A 22,369-nucleotide genomic window follows, 5' to 3' on the forward strand; every position below is an offset into this window, starting at 1 on the left:
TCAGTCAATAGAATAAAAAGCTAATCAGTTAAATGATGGTGGATGGGGAAGTTTGGTCTTTTGCTAGAGCCCAAAGCAGCTCCATCAGAAGCTTTGAGTTCCTAGAACCCTGGACCCAAAGGCCTTGGGGGAAGCTTGTTTGTCTAGCAGAGCCAAGATCCTCTGAGTTACTTGAGCTGGGTGGATCCACTCTCTCAGGACAAGAGAAGGATCCAGCCCTGGCCATAAAATCTACTGACACTGGCTGCCCTCTATAGAGGGGAACTCACTCTGTTTACCTGAGCTGGGAGAAGAGCGCCCTCATCCGTTAATACCTGTAACAGCCAGAAAACTTGGGGGCTCTCCTCTCTCTTCAGAGTGCTGCCAGCTTGAAGGAGGGAACCAACAATCAAACAGGTGCCTACTACTGAGGACAACGGAACAAAGAAAATATAACTTTTTTTGTTTGTTTTTGTTTTCTGAGATGGAGTTTCACTGTTTTCGCCCAGGCTAGAGTGCAATGGTGCAATCTTGGCTCACCTTAACCTCTGCCTCCTGTGTTTAAGTGGTTCTCATGCCTCAGCCTCCCGAGTAGCTGGGAGTACAGGCATGTGCCACCATGCCCAGCTCATTTTTTGTATTTTTAGTAGAGACAGGGTTTCACCACGTTGGCCAGCCTGGTCTCGAACTCCTGATCTCAGGTGATCTGCCCGCCTCGGCCTCCCAAAGTGCTGGGATTACAGGCGTGAGCCACTGTGCCTGGTCAAGAAAATAGAACTTTAAAACAATCTACAGCACCAAATATAACCTCCATAGGCATCCAGCAGCATATTACTAAGAAATGATATGGAAATAAGAATAAGGTTTTGGCAATTAAAAAGAAATCTTACATTTAAAATTCAACAGCGGAAGTAAAAAGTAGAATAAATACTGCAGGGCCATGGGGGAGGTCATCTAGAAGGTCGAATGGAGGAACTATGTTGCAACACAAAACAAAAGCATAAAGAAATGGAAATAATAAGTGAGAAGAGCGGTGATGCTAAGGCTAGGAGATCTTGTATCTGAATAATATTTGTTCCAGAAGAAGAGAAAGGAACAAATGGAGTAGGGCCAATAAAGAAAGAAACAAGGCAAGAAAACTTCTCTGACCTAAAGAAGACTTGAATATTGACCTCAAAAGCATTCTTTGAGTGCCTAGAAATAGTAATAAAAACAAGACACATACCTAATCATATGCTGGTGAAATTTCTGAACTTCAAAGGAACTTCAAAAGAAAATAATCCTTAAAAATTCCAGATGTAAAAACAACCAAGAACAAAATCAGTTACCTGAAGAGGAAAGAGAATCAGAAGGCCACTGAAGGCATCTTCTGCAATTTGGGAAGATCAAGGACCATGGAACAATACTTACAATTTCTGGGGAAAGTTCTCAGATCTAAGAATCTTGGCCAAAATATTATTTAAGTGTGAGGAGCGAAGACAGACATTTTCGGATATACAAAGATTATCCCCATGAACCATTTCTGAGGAAACTATCCAAGAAGGTAGTCTAGGCAATTGAAACTTAAATTTGAAAATCAAGTGAGCAAAACAATTTAAAACTCACAATAGGGGAAGACAAATAGCACAAGAAACAGTGGAGACCAATACATCTAGTGGAATGTGTAGTAAATAAATGAATGACGATAAAGTGATTTAAACTATTATAAATTAGAAAGAGTTTTTGAAAGAGAAGACAAGGAAGAAAAACCCTTAGAATAGTTTGAAACTAAAATGACAGGTTATTTCCACCAAATCCAGGATTTGAGATAGAGGGGCTTGTGGGGATGAGGATGGGGAAATAAAAGGTGCTATAGGTGTGATCTAAATTGACGGGATTACGTTACTCTATGCTTTTGGTATGATGATAGTGAAATGCGGGTTCAAGTATAACTTGAAAGATGAAAGTAACTATTAGTAATAGGTCTCACACTGTCATCCATGCTGGAGTGCAGTGACACAATCTCGGTTCGCTGCAACTTCTGCCTTCTAGGCTCAAGAGATCCCCTCTCCTCAGCCTCCCATGTAACTGTAACTGGGACTACAGGCACGCACCACCATGCCCAGCTACTCTCCTCCTCCCCCTCCCCCTTCTTCTCCTTCTTCTCCTTCTCCTTCTCCTTCTTCTTCTTGGATCTATTTTGAAGACACAGGGTTTTGCCATGTTGCCCGGGCTGGTCTTGAACTCCTGAGCTCAAGCAATTGCCTGCCTTGGCCTCCCGAAGTGCTGGGATTACAGGCATGAGCCATCACACCGGGCCGGTGTTCTTTAAGTTTTGAATTCTTCTTAATGACAAGGCTGCGTTGATTAATTGCCCTTATAATTATAATCAATGAAGTAAGAAACATTGTAAAATAAATGGTGTTCAAAGATACCCTGTGGTTCCATAAGCAATGTCTTTGGTGAAACTCCTTTCTTTCATTTCTTACATTCTTTCCCTGTATGCTTTCCCCACTACCCAGAAACAATGACTAATGACTGTTACTAGGGAAAAGGGCTAGAGAATGGCATGTAGGTGACTTTGTGAGGGCCCAGAATAAGAACTGAATAACATATGATGCCAATAAAGATGGATATCTGAGTACTTATAAGCTCTTATTTGTTAGGGAAGGGAGCTGTTCTGGCATGCACTATAGGGGATTTGTAATCCTCATTTTTAGAAAACTGGACTCTGTGATGGGATTTAGAAGACACCAGGTTGAAAGCCACCAATGGAGCAGCATGGTGAGGTCTCCGGCCTAGAAATTAAGGTGCCTCAGTTTAGTTGTGTCTCTGCCGTTTTTGTGAACCATGTGTCTTTGCGGAACTCATTTAAGCCCTCTGAGACTAATTTTCCCACTCCAGGAAAACTGTTGCTGCACGTAGTCAGCACTCTTAAAATCTCTCGAAATGTCTGTTGAATAAATAATGAATAAACAAGGCCGGGCGCGGTGGCTCAAGCCTGTAATCCCAGCACTTTGGGAGGCTGAGACGGGCGAATCACAAGGTCAGGAGATCGAGACCATCCTGGCTAACCCGGTGAAACCCCGTCTCTACTAAAAAGTACAAAAAACTAGCCCGGCGAGGTGGCGGGCGCCTGTAGTCCCAGCTACTCGGGAGGCTAGGCTAAGGTAGGAGAATGGCGTGAACCTGGGAGGCGGAGCTTGCAGTGAGCTGAGATCCGGCCACTGCACTCCAGTCTGGGCGACAGAGCGAGACTCCGTCTAAGGAAAAAAAAAAAAAAAAAAAAAAAAGAATAAACAAATGAGTAAAATGACTTGTCTAAGGTTGCCCTCAGTGTGAGCTGTGCCTGAGCTCACAGGTGTCCGGATGCAGCCTGATGCTCCATCCAGCTTAGCACACCTCCCCAGCTCACTCACCGGTCTCAGCACTCTGCACATCTCACAGAGACTCTGCTCCTGGTTCTCCACAGAGCACAGCACCAGGGTGCAGACCATCACGTCCACAGAGCCATCGGCCACCTGGTTCATGTTCTCCCCGGCAGCTACCACAAAGCACTCAAACTGCAGGTGTTGGTTCTCTGCAATGCTCTTGATCAAAAACTTCTCAAAGTTGGGGTTGGGGTCAATACAGGTCACCCTGCACCCAGGTAGGTAGGACTTGAAGTTGGCTCCAGTGCCACAGCCCACCCCCAGCAGGGAGAGCTTCCCGGAGGGGTCTGCAAACTCCTGCAGGTTGCTGAAGAGCTCCCGCTTCTTGCTTGCCCTCTGTTCTTTGTACATCACAATGAACCTTACCAAGAAGTAGGGGAACCATTTCTGCATATCCAGTTCTACAAGCCCATAAAGTTCAGCTGGTACATGGGAAATGCTAGGATGTCAATGGCCAGCAACCAGGAGGCCCAGGAGACACTGCTGACCAAAGGCAGGGAGAAGTGCCCAGTGGCAAAGTGGATGCTGCTGAGCTGGGGACTGCATTGGTGGTCACACCCAATCTCGAGGATGTGACTTTCTCCACTAATGCTCTGCAGGCTAGAGCTCGAGGAGAGGAGTCCAAGGTTTAGTCTGAATAGGGCTGGAGATTTATCCAGGTGGGGACTGAAGAGTCAGGGGTCAGAGCATGAGGGTAATGGTCAGGGAGCCCAAGCTGGAAAGAAAGGTGAAAGAAGGGTGGTAGTGGGGAGAAAACGGAACAGCCAACTTCAGGACTGGGGTACTGGGGTGCTGGTGTACCTGAGGAATCCATCAATGACAGTGAGAGTTGTTATCAATGGTCTTGCAGTTTAGGATCTTGAGTGTGACCTCAGGTGTAGGCAAGAGAAAAAGCATGCAGTGAAAGAATTGAGGAGCTCAAGGAACTCAAAGGGTAAGATGCTGGGTGGGTCATTTGCACTGAGAATGAGGGAGCTCAGGGTGTAGAGGAAGCAGGACCCGGGTACCAGAGTCCACAGTGAGCATGAAGGGATTCAGGTCAGGAGGTGGCTGTGGGGCCAGCAGGGGTCAGCCTCAGGGGAGAGGGGCAGGAGTGGTGGAGCTGGATGGCAGGAGCCCACAGGATTTTTAGAATCACAGTGATCTGTGCAATCAATATATAAAGGTTAAAAACTCAATCAGTGTATAAAGGATTTTCTTTTCAACCAATAGCATTCCAGTGAATGGTCAATTCACTGGATTAAATGAATTAGTCAATTCATTTAATCGCTTCTCTATTGACAGACATTTAGGATGTTTCTATTTTTTCACACATATACCACATTCCAATCTGAATTTCAAGATAATGAAAAAATTAGTTTTTTTTTCTTTATGAGTCAGAGGACGTGTTTTTAGGGGGTAGACAATGAGTAATAGTTCCCTAAATGCAGCAAGGAGCCAAACAGAATGCCTCCTCTCTGGGAAAGGAGTAGCAGGGGCCGCAGGGACAGAGGTGTCTAGGGCAGGTTTAGCAGAGCCAGGAAATGTGGATGACCTGGGGCTGCTTTGAGATCATAGCTCGGTTCTAGAGCGTGAGGTGGGACAGCTAGGAGGGTGGTGGGAAGACAGAGTGTGTGTGTGTGTGTGTGTGTGTGTGTGTGTGTGTGAGAGAGAGAGACAGAGTGCTATGGAGACAGGAGCCTGCATCTGGGGCAGGCAGATGACCAACGAGGAAAGACTGTGGGATTAACTCACCTCACGATTCTGCCCAGGATTTCCTAAGGTGGTCTTGGTGAGGCCAACAAAGGCCGGGTGGGGTGGAGACAGAAGCTGGATGGATGGCTGAGCTGTGAACTCTTGTGGGCAGGAATCTTATCTGTAGCCTCTTGGGTTGGCAGCACTTTGGGAAGCCCTTCAGGAGATGTTTGCATGCTCCACCTGGCACCGAGTGGGCTCCTAGTGCTGGCCTGTGAATGGAGAGGCAGGAGGAGACTGGCCAGGGCTGGAATGGCATGGAATTCTTCAGGGAGGGGAGGAGAGGCCAAGGGGTGAATGTCAGGCAGGCCCTGGAATGGGGAAATGTTGCTCAAAGTGGTCACCCACCCTCAACCCCAGATATGAACCTGAAAAGTCCAGAGACCTTTTCTCCTTCCCGTTGTCCTCCCCAGCCTTCTCTAGGTATGGAATCTGGGAATTTCATCTTGGGTGAAAAATCCATGACCCAGGGAAGCGCAGTGACATGTCCAGGGCCTCAAGGCAGCAACGAAGATTCCCTGACAAAGATTTCCCAGCCAGGCTTTAGGAGAGAAGCGAATGCAGGAACTCCTAGCCTGGGTGGGCACAGCCTCCAGAGTGCAGATCCTGTAGGGGGCAGGAGGTGGGGATGGATGAGAGGGCCAGAGGCAGAACTTGTTGGGGGAGGTGTGGGAAGGCAGGCATTGGTGTGAGAGGCAGTGGTGAAAACAGAGTTGAAGATGAGCCCTGAGGGGTAAGGAAGTTGGAGTTTGTGTGCGTGTGTGTGTGTGTGTGTGTGTGTGTGTGTGTGTGTGTATGTGTATAAATTAAACAATTGGTCTCTTTGCCTGCTTGGGCGTTGGGGAAGGAGGGCAGTGAGGTTCCTATGAATGCAAATATCACAGGGCCAGCTAATCCGTATGTTCTTCAAGCTATAACCAGGCACAATTCCAGGTCGAATCTCTCTCGCCTCACGCACACATACATGCTCCACAGCTGATACCACAGCAGGTCTGCTTGGGCACCCCTCTGTCTCTGGCCTGAGCTGACCCAACACCAAAGGCTAGGGCCGGGAGGGGAGACAGGGAGGGAGGCTGGTGAGCCTCCACTAAGATCACTGAGAAGGGGTGACATTCTTTAGCCTCGCTGGAAGTCCTTGTGCTTTAACTGAAATGGCCAACCAGGAAGGACATTCCATCCCCACCCTCGTCTCCCCCAAGGGCTTGGTCTGAGGTGACGAATCTGGCCAGCTTATTGGGAGGGGTTAGAGGTGGGCTAAGGGCAGACAGAAGCCAGGCCTGAGAACAGGGTGTGGCAAGCATGATTGGCCCTACTGGGAAGTGAGGCTAGCACTCAGGCTCTGTCGGGTATTCCCTGTTCCAGCACCGGAGGCTTACCCCTCTTGACTGGGTTTGAAACTGCTGGGAATTGTTTGGTGGTGGCTTCATGGGAGAAAGATAATGAGAGCTGAGGACTTTTAAATAGGAAAATGGTGGGGGGAGTGGGAGGAGAGTTGAGTGCTAATAGAAGCACACGCACTCAGGCAGGCTTGCAAGTGTGTGCCATTGTGTAGCCACAGCTGCCCCCTCGCCCAGGATGCACGCACAGACCCCCGTCTGTGTAAGCAGGCTCAGACATGCGCGTGCATATGCCTGGGGGTGTGAGCACAGCAGAGCCCAAAGGCCTGCAGGTGTGTACGCACAGAAGTGTACACACATCCACAAAGTGTCACAAATACGCACGAGTGTCCCCTTCCTCTACAGGGATGCATAAAATAAATGAGCAGGAATATGAGTGGAGGGTCGGGGAGGTGAGCGTCCGGGGTAATCATTCCCAAGGCCCCTGGGTTTCCGATGCCTACTGGAGTGGGGAGGGGAGGAGCCAGAAGTGCGGTCGCGGCCCTCTCAGCCTAGTTTCTTTGGGAAATGAAGTAGGAGGGAACGCAGCCAGGGAAACTAGCTGGGCCAGGAGGGGTCAGACTCCCGAACAAGTGAGCTGATCTCTCAAGGAGGAGCTGGATCGGTGTGAGGGAGAGCGGTAAGGAATGCCTTTCTGGCTTCAGCAGCCTGGACGGGCGTCTGGGCGTTGACTCCTGGGTTGGAACTTTTCTGCCCACCCCTTCCCCCAGTCTCTTGCCACTGGGTCTTTCTGCTCCGGCATCAGGGATCTCTGTTCTTCACCCCGTCTCCAAGCATCCTCCTCCGGGAAGCCTTCCCTCACTGAGTCCTTTTCTGATGGGCTGGAACTGTGGTCCCCCGCTGTTCTCTGCGGCCGTCTAGGGATGGCGCTCCTGCCCACTCCGGACCATTCCTGCTTGGATTGAAAGTCTGGGCTTCGGCGGAGCGGGCGGGCAGATGGCGGAGGGCGGCCCCAGGAGGGGCCTGGCAGCAGAGAAGGGTGGCCCGCGGCCAGCCCCGCCCCTACCTGTGGAAGCCCAGCCGCCTGCGCCGGCGGATAAAAGGCGCAGAGTGTCCCCGAGGTCAGCGAGTGCGCGCTCCTCCTAGCCCGCCGCTAGATCCATCCCGGCCCAGCCACCATGTCCATTCACTTCAGCTCCCCGGTATTCACCTCGCGCTCAGCCGCCTTTTCGGGCCGCGGCGCCCAGGTGCGCCTGAGCTCCGCGCGTCCCGGCGGCCTTGGCAGCAGCAGCCTCTACGGCTTGGGCGCCTCGCGGCCGCGCGTGGCCGTGCGCTCCGCCTATGGGGGCCCTGTGGGCGCTGGCATCCGCGAGGTCACCATCAACCAGAGCCTGCTGGCCCCGCTGCGGCTGGACGCCGACCCCTCCCTCCAGCGGGTGCGCCAGGAGGAGCGCGAGCAGATCAAGACCCTCAACAACAAGTTTGCCTCCTTCATCGACAAGGTGAGCGGGACTGGACCTTGCCTCGCCTGGAGCCGCGCTCCAGACCACAGCAGCCGCCCCAACTAGCCCTGCCTGCGCGCGGGCGAGGCGCTGGGAGCACTGCCGCCCTTCTCAATTTCCGCCAGTGTTGGGGACACGATCTGGGGGTCCTTCCTCCTCCGCATGAACCCCGTGGCTATTTTATCCCCTCGGTTTCCAAGCCCTCCCTTCCAGCAAACTGCCCAGCTGCCCCTCCCTTTCCTCCGGGGGTGCGGGCCTGAGTGCTGCAGGGCTGCCCTCGCTGGGGGCCTGTGGGTCCCCTGGACGAGTTTTGCCTCGGGCTAGGAGTTCCAGAGGCCTAGGCCAGAAGTTCTCTCTCTGGGACCCTTTCCCTGAGAGGGGACCGTGTGGAGTCAGGAATGGAGTTGGGTGGCACGCCCTTCCCAGCGGGGGAGACCCAGTCTGGTTCAGATGCTGATGCGGATGCGGATGCTGGAGTTTAGGGCTACAGTGAGGAAGGCTCCCGCCTCGCCCCGCCCCCACCTGCCTGGTCCTCCAGCCTCCCTTAGGTGGCAGGAGGAGAGGTTACACCTGCCCTTGAAGACGGCCCAGTTGGGGGCAGGGAGTGGCAGAGAGGGGCCTCGAAAAGTGGCCATTTTGGAGATATTTTTCCCGGCTGTTGGACTCCGCCACGCAAGGGGCCTCTGGAGGGGTCGAGGGGCAGACTTGACTGGTGGGTTTGGGAGGAGTGCGGCCAAAACCAGGAACTCAGGGCTGGCCCTGCTGGGCTGTTCTGGCTTCCTCAGGCTTCCACCAAGTTTACTCCCACACCACCCCCATCCCTCATGTCCTCCTTTCCTTCACCATTCACCCAGACCTGTTTTTTAGATTTTGTAGGGGCCTCCCCAAGCTGCTCCAGGCCCAGGTTCCCCCACGTGTTGAGCTGCGCCGTCTTACTCTCTGTGGTCCACAGGGCCTGGGGCCCTGAGATGCTGGTTTTGCAGAGGCTTCTATTGCCTCCCACCCCTAGTCAAACCAGCTACTCCTTAAGAGCCTTTGTGGACTCCAGGCTGGGGTCATTTTACCAATGGATTGACTGTCCTGAGGCCTTGCTGGAGAAAGGGGAAGGAGAGAAAGGATGCTGAGGAAGGAAGAGAAGAGGTCCCAGACCGAAGGGAGGGCTGGGCCTGGTCATCCTCATGATCCATTGACAGGAAGAGGTGGCCCTTCAGAGAGGGAGGTGGAGAACACCACCTGTAATGCGATGGGGAGTGAAGTGGAGGCGAGGCCCTAGAGCACATTCGTCGAGAGTCAACCACGGGGCACATCCGTGCACCAGGCAGACCTGCTTCCTGGATCACTCTGTAGGACACTTGATTTGGAGTCCAAAGGGAGAGGGCTGGAGGCCCCAGGCAGGGAAACAGCCAGGGAGAGCATGGCTCTGCTAAGTGGCTAGAGACAATGCTCCTCAGTCCCGCTGTAGGTGACACACTCCGGCTCCTCTTGAGTTTCCTCCTTCTCGCCCTTTCTAGGTGCGGTTTCTGGAGCAGCAGAACAAGCTGCTGGAGACCAAGTGGACGCTGCTGCAGGAGCAGAAGTCGGCCAAGAGCAGCCGCCTCCCAGACGTCTTTGAGGCCCAGATCGCTGGCCTTCGGGGGCAGCTCGAGGCGCTGCAGGTGGATGGGGGCCGCCTGGAGGCGGAGCTGCGGAGCATGCAGGATGTGGTGGAGGACTTCAAGAATAAGTAATGCCCCCAGTGCTGCGCGTGAAAACCCCTGCCCTGGACCAATGTGACCCTCATCAGCTGACCCTGTGCAAGTCCCCCTGCTTCAGGAGTCAGCATGCAACTGCTCAGTCCAATAACTCCCTGTGGGGCCAGTCTTGACCAATGCATTTCCTACTTTTCCTCTCTCCTCTTTGTCCCTGGGGGCTGTTTCCAAATCATTCTGGTCTTTTCCCCTGACTCAGTCCCAGTGAAATGTCGCAGCCCAGCCCTGACCTGCAGTGTCTCCTGTGGGTGCCTGACCAAGGCCCCGAGAGAGAGTAGGGCAGAAAGTGTCTTCTGACAGGGGTGCTTCAGAACTGGCATGACCTTCACAGATTATTCTAGAACAACTCTCTTTTGTTCAGGTGAGGAATTAGAGACCAGAGAAATTTTGGGACTTGGTTGAGCTCACACAGCAAAGGTCACTGGGAGAGCTGGGACTTGAATTTTAGGTCCCTGACTCCTAGGAGGGGACACGGAGCCAACTTGGGAAGGAAAGAAGCAGGGAGGGAAAATGGTTATCGTGAGCCATGGGAGGGCTGCAGAGGCTGAGGGTGGGTCTGGTCATGGTAGGAGCCAGAAGGAGGCCCAGGAAGGCTGGGACTGGGGCTTTTGAGGACAGGCCTTTGAGGTACTCGCTGTGCTCTTTTCTCATTGAATAGAAACAAAAGCCTGAAGCTCAGGCCGGCCCCACCCTGGCACACCTGAGGGGCAGGGGGGCAGTGAGTGAGTTCTGTCCCCTGCCTGTGGCTGTGTGACTAAGCAGGAGCAGGTACATTGGCTGTGACTGGAGGAGAGCAAACAAGGTCTTTGTGGAGTGCCCCCCCACATCCCCACTTCCTTAGGGCAAAAGTCAACAGGATTAGTCCCATAGCAGGTGGAACCAGACAGGTGCAGAGTAGGGAAGGCCTGGGGCCACCATTCAGCCCGTGTTGTCAGGACTAACACGTGTGTGTATGCATGTGTGCACACCTGCTGCCCCCCCAATACTCCCCCCACCCCAAACCCTCAGAGCACCTTCCTGTGGAGCCAGCCTGAGATCCAGGCTGGGACTGAAACAGGAACTGGAAGGGGGTCCAGGGAAGGGGTACAGGGAGGGTCCCTGTGTGCAGCCACTCAGGGAGTTCTGATCTGTGCACCCTCTGGACCTGGCTCTGCACCGCCGAGGCAGGGGTGGACAGGAAGCCTTGCAGATATTTCTACAGCTTCTATAGGACTTGAGGGAGTGCAACTTTGAGAGTATGGGCACCTCCCACCCTGAGTCTGGGCTCCTGAAGGGGCTTGGCCTACCTGGATGTCCTGCTCTCCACCCCAGGTTGCCCCTACTGCTCCCAGCAGCTCTTGGAACTCTTGTTTCCAACACCCTTTTTTGAGTCTCAACATAAACATTAGATTAGGCCAGTGTGGTCTCTTCCTCTGTGCCTTGTTTGCTCAGGTCCTCCTAAGGGCCAGGAGAGGCTCCTTGGGAGGAAGAGTGACAGGAGCTGTGGGAGGAAGGATGGGGACTGGATCATCTAGGCGGGACCTGATTCTTTCACGACTTTGTGTATCCCTCATCCTGATTCTACAAGGTTCCTCCCCTTCAGACTCCTTCTTTGCCCCTGAGGGGTGGGATTAAGTAGTGATTAGGGCATGGCTGGAGTCAGCTGCCAGGTTCAAGTCTGGGCTGTGCCACTTAGCAGCTTAGTGACCTGGGCAGATTACGCTGCCTCTCTGTGTCTCTGTTCCCTTCTCTGATAACCAGAGTACCATCGTTATAGGTTTGCTGTGAGGATGAAATGAGCTCATGCACAGGAAGCACATAATATGTGTACAACCCATAGAACATAGTCCATGCATATGACTATTATTATTTGCTTTCTTTCTCCCAGGACATGCAGCTTCTGTGCTGTCACTCACATGTTTCCTATGCGCCCCACCAACAATCCCCAATGCCAAGACTCAAAGCCCTAGGAATGGCCACGTGGAAGTCAGGGAAATTTGGTTTTGTAGCTGACACCTGTTTTTTCAGGTGTGTCTTTAAAGAGTAGGGGAAGGGAGGCAGGGCAGATTTCACAGCTGCATATGGCTGGGGGAGCGTGGAGGCAAAGCTGCACCAACACCAGGCCCTCCTCTACTGCAGGTATGAAGATGAAATTAACCGCCGCGCAGCTGCTGAGAATGAGTTTGTGGTGCTGAAGAAGGTGAGTGGGGAAGACAGGCTGGAGGCAGGTTTTCTGAAAACATGTGGGACAAAGGACCACAGGGTTCTCTCACCTGAGCAGCCCATGGGGACCTCTGGCCAAGACCTGCCTGAGCTGTCCAAGAGGAAGTCTGCACAGTCTGTCCTGTGGGTGCATGTGTGTGTGTGTGTGTGTGTGTGTGTGTGTGTGTGTGTGGTGACTCATTTCTAGGCCTCTAGGGGTTAGAACTAAGAGCAAAGGATGGAGGTTATAGAGGGAGATTTCAATGCTGAATAAGGAAGTGCTCTATTCAAGCCAGAACATTTTCATCACAAAGGTGGTGCTTGGCTGGCCTGAAATGTTTGCTAAATGAATGCAATGAGCTGCCTCGAGCCAGCATGAGCTCTCTGTTCCTGAAGATGTGCAATGTTGGAAGGCCTTAGAAGTATCTTAGGGGTCTTGTCTATATGCCTTTTAAGATTCTCTTCAAAACACTGAGCAGTTGGTGTTCCAGGCCAAACTACAGAAGTGCAACTTGCCCCTGGGAGCTGGGCCCTTGGAGATTCAGGGATGAGTAAAAGTGAGGCCTGTCCATAGGAGTTTAACCTCGGGAAAGTGCAGCTGGAAGAGGCCCAGACACCATCTTCACCTGGGGTGTTATTTGAGGCCCACCTGCATCATAGTTACCATGCTGGAAATTAAACACATAGCCTGGAGATTTTCCATCTCTGGGAGAGGGGCTGGGAATCTGAATGACTTTGTGTTCTGCTACTGACTGATGAAAAGTTGAATTCCCAGAGTTGAAGTGATTTTTTCCAGGTTACACGGTTAGTAGGTGGAGTTAGGGGAGTGTTGAAACCATCTAGGTCTTTAGGAACTGGTCAACTGCTAGCTTGGGGCTTCAGCTGCTCTGGGATACCTGTGCTGATGCCCACCATGCAGTCTGGAGGGGCAGCAGGGCAAGCTTCCTGCTGTGACCGTGTCAGGCAGCTGGAGAAACTCTGTTTCTGGGTAGGGTGGTAGTGTTTGGCCTGTGGGTTGGGTAGGGCAGGACTACTCCCACCCCTACTAAATGTTCCCCGTACTGAGGACATGGTCTCCCTCTGCCCCATCTTGCCCCAATCCCCAGGATGTGGATGCTGCCTACATGAGCAAGGTGGAGCTGGAGGCCAAGGTGGATGCCCTGAATGATGAGATCAACTTCCTCAGGACCCTCAATGAGATGGTGAGGACCACGGGGCTGGGTGACATGTCTTATCCTACCCATTCTAACCAGGGAGACATTTGGTCCAGCCCCCTGCCTCTGGGCCAGTCCAGGTATGTGTCAGTGTGAGAAACAAACTCAACCGTCCAAACCCAAAGAATGGACTCAGACCTAGAGAACAGCGAAAGTGAGACTTTTAATGACAGTCTTGCAAGATGGGTGTCTGATGGGCAGGTACGCCCAGCACAGCCACAACAAGCAATTTGTCCCCTAGTGCACAGGTCCCTCCCTCAGTTCCTCACAGGCTGAGTACTATGGGGTTAGAATCTTCCTGGAGGTCGCCTATTGGTTTTTGGGTTGGGGCTTTAGGTGTTTTTTTTTAGGGTTGACTTACTGCATTTTGTTGCAGCCCACAATGCATTGCAATCCTAGTCAGCTCAAGGGCTCTTTAAGTATTTGACTTATGACCTAAGTAGCTGGGCAGGCTGATAAGAACAGACAAAGTGAGTCATTTTGCAGGCTAGTAAACCTTCATCTTAGACTAAACTTCTTTGGTTCAGGTGAGGGCAAGAGAAGCTGAGGGGCTAACAAGCAGGCATTGGCTATTCAAGTAGAGGGCTAGTATATCGTATTTCTTCTGTAGTTTGCTGACCTAAGTCAATTTAAGGCACTTTGTCTTGGAAATGGACCATTATATACATTATTTCCTTCATCAGGGGTTGGGAGAATTTATCCTGCCCTTTATCCTTTCTGGACTCAGGAATTCAGGATGGGCTAAGGGTTCGAGAGGAGGTGGGGGTGAGTCTATCAGGATTGACCTTGGAGAGACATGGGATGATTGCAGCATTTCCAAGGAAGGGGGATTGGGTGGGACTGAAAGGAACCAGGAGGATGTCAGGGGACTCCAGGCTGTGATAGGGTTCAAAGGTGGGCTAGGTGGGGCCAGCAGGGGAGCCCAAGTCAGGAGAGACTGGAGTGCCTGAGCGTTTACTCCCAGAGGGGCTGGGTGGTAGCTGCCTGCCAACTCACCACTCTAATGTCCTCCCTTCCCTTCTCATTCTCTCCCTCTCACCCTTGTCCTCCGAGCTTTCCAGCTGTTTTTCTTCAAGGGGATTTAAAAACGTCTCCACTCTCATCAGTGTGAGTCTCTGGGCAGCCAGGCACCTGGCAGAGGCTAGCCTGGGCATCATTAGCTTGTGAGGTTAATTACAGACCAGTTCTTCAGTCTAGTCTTTGCCTGTACGTCCAGTCTCCATCAGTCCCTCAGAGCAAATGTCCATACATTTGTTAATTTCAGGGGAAGTTTCTTTGAGGCTTGCTTCAGGCATTTCTAATCTCAGGTCTTCTTGTGTCTATCACATGGTTTATTTATATGTAAACACACATGTACCATGGTGAAAGTTTAGTTTATTTATGTGTAAACACACCTGTGTGTGTGTGTGTGTGTGTGTGTGTATCAGTGTACAGACTGCAGAGTGTCCTGTAACAGGGTAGAATATGATAATTTCATCCATTCCCCATGGCCTCCCTCACAATAGAGCTCGTGTGCCTACAGAACCTCACAGTGAGAAGTCGGCACAGCACACGACACTGTGCCTTTCCTTATCCCCTTTAACCCTGCCAGATTCTCGTTTGAGACACTGCTAATGGGCTGTCAGGGAGCCAAGGGTGGGCAGAATGAAATAACTTAATGTATGCTGGGTCTGGGCCCCCTTGCTGCCTGGTGACTCAGCCCACTCCAGGCTATTCTCTCTTTTCTTTCGTTTGTGAGTGGGGAATCCCAGGGTGGGCGTGGGCATAGGATCCTGCCCTAAGTCCTGATGTCCTGTCTGGTCTCTACAGGAGTTGACAGAGCTGCAGTCCCAGATCTCCGACACATCTGTGGTGCTGTCCATGGACAACAGTCGCTCTCTGGACCTGGACAGCATCATTGCTGAGGTCAAGGCGCAGTATGAGGAGATGGCCAAATGCAGCCGGGCTGAGGCTGAGGCCTGGTACCAGACCAAGGTGTGAGGCCACTGGAGGCATACTTCCTCCTGCTAGGGTCCTTGGTGGCAGCTTCCCTTACTCCTCAACTTGTCTCAAGTCTTCAGGGCCCGGATCCCACTGTTCTGGCAGGCACCAGTGGTTTAAATCTGTGGTGCTCTGCCCTGGAGGAAATCCCAGGATGGGAGGACAGGGCAGAGGAAACAGATATGGATTAATCATTATAATAGCTAAAATATGGCAAGTATTTACACAATACTAGGCAATTTTCAAATGTTTTGCCGCTATTGACTCATGTAATCCACAGAACAGCCCTATTAGATAGGCATCATTATTACCCCCATTTTGTTTTATTTTATTTTATGTATTTTATTTTTATTTTTTGAGATGGAGTCTTGCTGTGTCATCCAGGCTGGAGTGCAGTGGTGTGATCTTGGATCACTGCAGCCTCTGCCTCCCTGGTTCAAGTGATCCTCGTGCCTCAGCCTCCTGAGTAGCTGGGATTACAGGTGTGTGCCATCATGCCTGGGTAATTTTTTTTGTATTTTCAGTAGAGAGGAGGTTTCACCATGTTGGCCAGGCTGGTCTCAAACTCCTGACCTCAGGTGATCCACCTGCCTCGGCCTCCCAAAATGCTGGGATTACATGCGTGAGCCACCGCACCCAGCCTATTACCCCCATTTAAAGATGAGGAAATTGAGGCACAGAGAAGTTTAGTAATTTGCAACTGCATGCAGCTAGGAGATGGAAGAGCAGGGACTAGATCCTGAATACGAGGGCTCTAGACCTGGGAGGCTTAATCATCGCATCTACTCCATGGTGGCAGGACAGTTGATGGTGCAGGGGCTGAGGTAGCAGGAGAGGGTGCTGGGGTGAACCAGTGTTCCTGAAGAAGGGATCCTGGGGCAAGGATTGAGAGGTCTGCCCCTGCGGAGATAGGGAGTCATTCATGGTGCATGGGCGAGAACACAAGTATGCCAACAAGGAGACCTGGGTTCAGGCCCTCATTCCACCACTGATAGGCTGTGTGATCCCTGGGTGGTGCTTTCTCTTCTCCGAGACTCACTCTCCTCACCTATGAAATGGGTGTTCTGGGTGTTGAACAGGTGAGAATCTCAAACTCTCAGTGATTCTCCAGCAGAACGGCATGGTGGGAGTGGAGGAGCCCTGGGGTCCGTGGGGATGGGCCTGCGGAGCCTTGTCTGTCCTCCCTGGCTGGCTGGGAGGAGAATGAATCCCTTCCTCACACTGCTGTCTGGTCTCCTGGCATCAGGCAAAGGTTGATGGGAGTCAGACGGTCCTTCCCTGAAAATATAAGTTGGCAGGGGCCTTCCTTGGGTGGGGAGAGGGATGAGTTACCTGTACTCTCTGCCCACCTCCCTACCATAACTCTCTGTATGGCCCTTCCAGTTTGAGACCCTCCAGGCTCAAGCTGGGAAGCATGGGGATGACCTCCGGAATACCCGGAACGAGATTTCAGAGATGAACCGGGCCATCCAGAGGCTGCAGGCTGAGATCGACAACATCAAGAACCAGGTGGGACAAGCCCTCCTGGCTCCCCCTGCTCCTTGGGGCATGCAGGGGTGGCCAGCTGAGGCCACACTCAGGATGCGGAGCAGGAGGTTTCCCCTCTCCCGGCCAAAATTGGTGCCACTGTTTCAGACCCCCTTGTGAGATCTCCAGGACAGAATGTTCTTGGCCAGGTCCTGGCATGGGCTGATGGGAGAAGGGTCCTGGATGTGCACAGAGCATGTGGAGGGAGACTCAGGCTGACTGGCCAGAGGAAAGCCACCACTGGTTCCACATTGATACTGAGCACTCTGATTGCACCTGGTTCTGGTGCAGGGCGCTGTCCCTGGGAGCTCATCGTTCATTGCAGGGACAGAGGCCAGCGGAAGACGTTATAATGGCTCACGTGGCCCTTTCCCACCCAAACCTCACTTTCCATGACTCCCCTCACTCTGCTCTGGCCATGCTAACCTACTTCCTGTATCTTGCATTTGCCAAGCATGGTCATGCTTCAGGGCCTTTGCACTTGGCGTTGCCTCCCCCTGGAATGTGGTTCTCCCAGCTCTGTCCATGGCTGTTCCTTTCTCCTCCCTGGGGTTTAGGAAAAGACCCCTTTTCAGAGACAGCAGCCTGAAACACCCAGCCCCTCTATCGGCAGCCTGTCTGTCTGGTTCACTGCTCCTCTCTTCCAGCACCTGGCACATGGCAGGGGCACGGGTCTCAGATGAGAGACTGCCTGGGAGGATGAGCTTTGCTGGAAGCTGGGGTTGGAGGTGTTGATGGGGGAAGGGCCCCAGCCCTGGCTGAGTAGGGTGTGGCCAGGGCAGCTCAGCCTGTGCATGTGTCTGCAGTGGAGAGAGGGGGAAGGCGACACATGTGGAAGCTTCGGAAAGCTGATTTCCAGATGAGCTGTGGGTCCGGGGAATATGGGAGTGATTTACCCAGAAATGTCCTCCCCTTGGAGCCCTGCGGGCCTGTTTACAGGAGGGCGGAGGCTGCCTTGTGGCACAGAGGCAGGGCCACTAGTCACCCCATGAAGTGGGCCAGCTTCCAGGCCAGGAGGGGAAGCACAGAATAACAAATGGTGGTTTCCCAAACACTGCAGCCTCCACCACATCCGGTTCTCCTCTCACACAACAGGGCAGATCCAGGCCTAGGGCCAGGTGTCTACCACCACTGAGGAGCATCAGGGGGAGCTACAAGGGGTCTCCAGAGGCAGTGGGGATGGCCTTAACTCTGGGGGCACCAGTGTGACAAGGCAGGGCACTGAGCCACGGCTGAGGGGCAGAGCGTCAGAGGGCCTCCTGGGGAATGCGGTCTCTGGCAGAGAGGCAGGCTGCCTCTGCTGAGGGAAGAGGATCTGAGGACAGAGAATGGCCAGTGAGAAGGGAGAGAAGTCCTTGCCCGGAGGACAGGGATGGTGGCTCTCTGAGCTAAACAAAATGAGGCCTGGGACTATTCAGGCTCCTGGCTATGGGGGCTGAGCCCAAAGCAGAGGGTACTCTAAGGCCAGGGAGGAAGTGGCAGCTGCTCCAGGCAGGCACAGGTCTAGAACCAGAGCATCCCTCACCAAACCCGGGGACTGTGAGTCATGCATCTCATGGCATCTGGGGGCATCTAGGAGGGTCTGTCTGCTCCAGGCCCTCCTGTTTTGGGCCTGCTTTCAACTGGTTCCTATTTTATAGGTGGTTTCTGGTCTTTCTTAGCTGCCTGACATCTGGGGACTCAATTAAGATCCCATGGTCTTAGAGCTCCTGCAGCTGGGGGCTGGGGCTGGGGGACTAGGGGTTTGAAAATCATAATAGCATTCATTAAAAATGATCACAATAGCATTCATTAAGAACTTGCTGTGTGCTAGACATTGTGCCAAGGACATGTTGTATACTATTTCATTTCATCCTCAAAATCTCCTGATGAGGCATACACTGTGATTATTGTACTTTCAGAAAAGAGGGGACTTTGGCTTAGCAGGGTTGGTTCATCCATGGTCACATAGCTAGTAAGTGGCAAAGCCAGAACTGGAACATAGGCATTGGATATCCAAACCTATGTGTTTAACCCCTGGGATTCTCTGGTACTTGGGGGAGTAGGTGGTGCCAATGAAGCTACCTTAAGCAAGTTGCCCGGGTGCTCACTGCAGGATGGGTAGGCAGGAAGGCAGACTGGTGAGCCCCGGCTTATAGCTGCACTGCTGCCCACAGCGTGCCAAGTTGGAGGCCGCCATTGCCGAGGCTGAGGAGCGTGGGGAGCTGGCACTCAAGGATGCTCGTGCCAAGCAGGAGGAGCTGGAAGCTGCCCTGCAGCGGACCAAGCAGGATATGGTGCGGCAGCTGCGCGAGTACCAGGAACTCATGAGCGTGAAGCTGGCCCTGGACATCGAGATCGCCACCTACCGCAAGCTGCTGGAGGGCGAGGAGAGCCGGTGAGGACAAGGAAGCTGGAAAGGGGATCCTTCTAGGGCTCCGTGGGGTCTGGGGCTTGACATTCATCCATTTACAAGCATTTCCTGTGTGCCCCTCCTCTGCAGGGCACTGGGTGTGGGGATGCAGGGGACACAGAGCTGACGCTTGCCTCTTTGCCTTCAATGAGATGAGCTTCTGGAAGGAAAGACCATGGAGTGTGAAGCTCAGTGGGCAGGTTGAAATGATAACAGTCCCTTTGTGTGTGTGGCTTCTCAGGGTTATCATATTTGATCCTCAGCACACATTCAGGTAGTCAGGTCAGAGATGATTGATTCCTTAGTCTCCAGAGGGGAAAACTGTGGTTGAGTTTCATTAATTGAGGGAACAGTCAGGGTGTGCTGATTCCTGCTCCAAGGATCTTGCAGGACGCCATGCTGCTTCTCACTACAGAACTAAGTGCTACATCATGTGGTGTTAACTGACTGTGGTGGAGGGGGATAATTTCGTTTGTCCCCAGAGATATTTGCAGACTCACTTGTAGTCAGAGAGGAGGCTGCAATGGGTGAGTCTGATAGCACATTATTCATGAACCACATGACACCTCTGTCCATGCAGCTGGGCCTTCATGTATGTATTGTTGGGTTAGAACTCAACCTCTTCATTCTTGGCTTGTTGTAAGACACCATGGCGATAGAGAATATGTAGGACATGTTTCTGCCCTCAGGGAGGTGCAGAGGGTGGAGGAGAGAAAACATCCACAAAGGAAACCCCCAGAGACAAGTAACTTGCATTTGTAAAATGCTGAGTGTATACAAGAACTTTTTCTTTTCTGAGTATTATTCCTGAGGGGCCAGAGAGAGACATGATGGAGGATGAATGGAGCAGCAGGGAAGGGACTGGGGAGTGAAGGGGTGCTCGGGTCAAGGGCCGGGGTGCTGGGGCCGAGGGCCTGGGCACTGGGAGGCGGAGAGGAGACACAGGGCTGCAGGGTATGAGTAGGGGGCGGAGAGGAGGAGGAAGGGGCTTTGCCCCTGCCACTGACCCGCCTTCTCCCTGGGTTAGCACCCAGTCTTCTTTGTGGGAAGAAGAATTGAACACCAAAGGCCTCTGGGAACACAGAAGCTGATCTGGGCACAGGGAGCTCCAGCCAAGATGCCTCTCTCTGCTTCCACCTCTCTCATGGGGCACAGGGCCCCCACATTCTTTAGAACCCATACCCTGGGCCTTCTGTCGTCATAGAAGTCAGAGGTGGGGGACTCTTAGAGTGGTACCTGATCTGGCTTCCTCCCATGGGAAGAAGAGGGGACTGAAGCTCAGAAATGGGTCAGTAGTGTGCCCAAGGTCACATAGCATGCAGAGACATCCTCTTCCGAAAGCTTAATCTCAGTCTGAGCTGCTATAACCAGGCTTCGATTCAGGTACTCTGAGAGGATGCGGTTCCCCCATCCCTGGGGGGATATGGAGGTAGATACCTTGCTTTTATCCCTTAACTTATCAGAGTTGTGGTCCAGAAACTCATTCAAACTGGGAGGCCTACTTTAAGAATACAAAGTTACCAAAAAAACACCCACTTATTTAGAATGAGAAAAGTCACACAGGTCACTGGGGCCTTGGACATTCAGGCCTCTTCCATCTGAGTTCTTTAGGCATTGTACCAGAAATTCTTAGAGTTGCTGCCTGACTGCAACCCGGCTCCCTCTCCCCACCCACAAGTGCCAGCAACTCCCAGCACAAGCAGGGGCCTTTTAAGCAAGCCCCCTGGAAGCTTTCAGCAAACCTGTCTCTTTCCCTCAGGCTTTGCTCTGCCTGCTTCCTGGGCTTGGGGCCACAGAGGCCAGCGAGGCTCCCTTTATTCCCTCTACTAAAGTGAGGTCCTCCCTGCCTCCACGGAGCAAACTGATCCCCAAGGCCAAGGGTTTGGTGACAATGGGGCTGTGAGTCACAAAACAAACATAGCCAGCTGTCTCGAATGGATTTTTAATTTCTACTGCAAGACCTGTTTCAGCCCCAATGGCTGCTTAAAGCCACCCCCACTCCCTGCTCCTTCCTTAGTCCTGGCTGGAGCCCCATTCAGTCAGTCAATGATTCACTAATTATGTTGACATATATTAAGCAATGACTTCTCCAGGCCTCATACTGGGGATAAAAGTATCAATAGGCCACAGACACCTTTAGGATTTTATGATATGGTGAGGAAAGGCAACCATCTACATAAATAATATACACAGCTACCATTTACCGAATCCCAGGTGCTCAGGGTTTTAGACAGATTATGTGATTTAACCCTCACAAACAAGCCCGTGAATTTGGTCCTGTAGTTGGGCCCAAGGCATAGGTGGGAAATGGAGGCCCTAAGACATTGCCTGGGATCAGGTGGCCAGTGGACAGAAGGGCCAAGGTGAACACTCCCTTCCTGCATGCCTCCTTGCTCCTTTTACAAGGCTGAAGGCAGGCTGGAAGTGTGGGGCAAGAAGGAAAAATCAATGATCCTGCTTAGGGCCTGGAAGGATAGGGAGCTGAGAGCGCTTCCCTCCCACGCTAGGAAAGCGCTGTCCTCACTGTCTGTCCTCTGCCCCTAGGTTGGCCGGAGATGGAGTGGGAGCCGTGAATATCTGTAAGTCCTTGGCTGCAGCCCGTGGGAAGCATCCCTTGTGCTGTTCAGACGGGGCTGGGTCTAGAGAATGGCAGACTGGCCCAGGGCCCTGCTGGAGGGGCCAGGAACCTCATTCCTTTCTGCAGGGTCTGGCAGGTCCCCTGGAGCACATACTGCCCAGCTCAATGGCCTGGGAAGCAGTACAAGAGGGCAGGGTGGGGCCGGGAGCACTTGGGGAGCAGCCCTACCCCTGTTAGATGCTCCTTCTGGGCTGGCCCATGGGGGTGGGGCAGGGGTGAGGGAGAGGGGCAGCTGGGACAGGAGGGTGGGGTGCAGTGAAGGGATGGGGTCCCTGGTAGGGAGCCTCACACTGAAGAGAGCCCTCCTCTTTTCTCTCCCAGCTGTGGTGAATTCCACTGGTGGCAGTGGCAATGGTGGTGGCATTGGGCTGACCCTCGGGGGAACCATGGGCAGCAATGCCCTGAGCTTCTCCAGCAGTGCGGGTCCTGGGCCCCTGAAGGCTTACTCAATCCGGACCACATCCACCAGTCGCAGGAGTGCCCGCAACTGAGCTGCCTCCCACCACTCCATTCCTCCAGCCACCGCCCACAGTCACAAGAAGATTCCCATCCCTGCCTCCCATGCCTGGTCCCAAGACCGTGAGACAGTCTGGAAAGTGATGTCAGAATAGCTTCCAATAAAGCACCCTCATTCTGAGGCCTGAGTGATCCACGTGCCTGGTATCCTGGCCTCATGAGGCTGGGCAGGGGGAAAGACGGGACTAGAGAAGGCAGGGTTTCCCTGCTG

At 52.8% G+C, this 22,369-nt stretch overlaps 1 protein-coding gene and 1 pseudogene across 1 annotated transcript; one reads left to right on the forward strand and one right to left on the reverse strand.

The window, feature by feature from the left end:
* Positions 1-6,032, reverse strand: part of LOC110740797 — a 31,108-nt pseudogene extending 25,076 nt beyond the window's left edge.
* A 987-nt stretch (positions 6,033-7,019) lies between these two features.
* Positions 7,020-22,294, forward strand: KRT7 (keratin 7). Its single transcript, XM_003906409.4, has 9 exons — positions 7,020-7,962; positions 9,474-9,685; positions 11,829-11,889; positions 12,998-13,093; positions 14,915-15,079; positions 16,469-16,594; positions 18,769-18,989; positions 21,549-21,583; positions 21,964-22,294. The coding sequence occupies exons 1-9, from the start codon at positions 7,639-7,641 to the stop codon at positions 22,131-22,133; spliced, it is 1,410 nt and encodes a 469-aa protein (XP_003906458.2). The 5' UTR covers positions 7,020-7,638; the 3' UTR covers positions 22,134-22,294.
* The last annotated feature ends 75 nt before the right edge of the window (positions 22,295-22,369 follow it).

This window comes from Papio anubis, chromosome 9, assembly GCF_008728515.1.
Source record: "Papio anubis isolate 15944 chromosome 9, Panubis1.0, whole genome shotgun sequence".
Classification (NCBI taxonomy): Eukaryota; Metazoa; Chordata; class Mammalia; order Primates; family Cercopithecidae; genus Papio; species Papio anubis.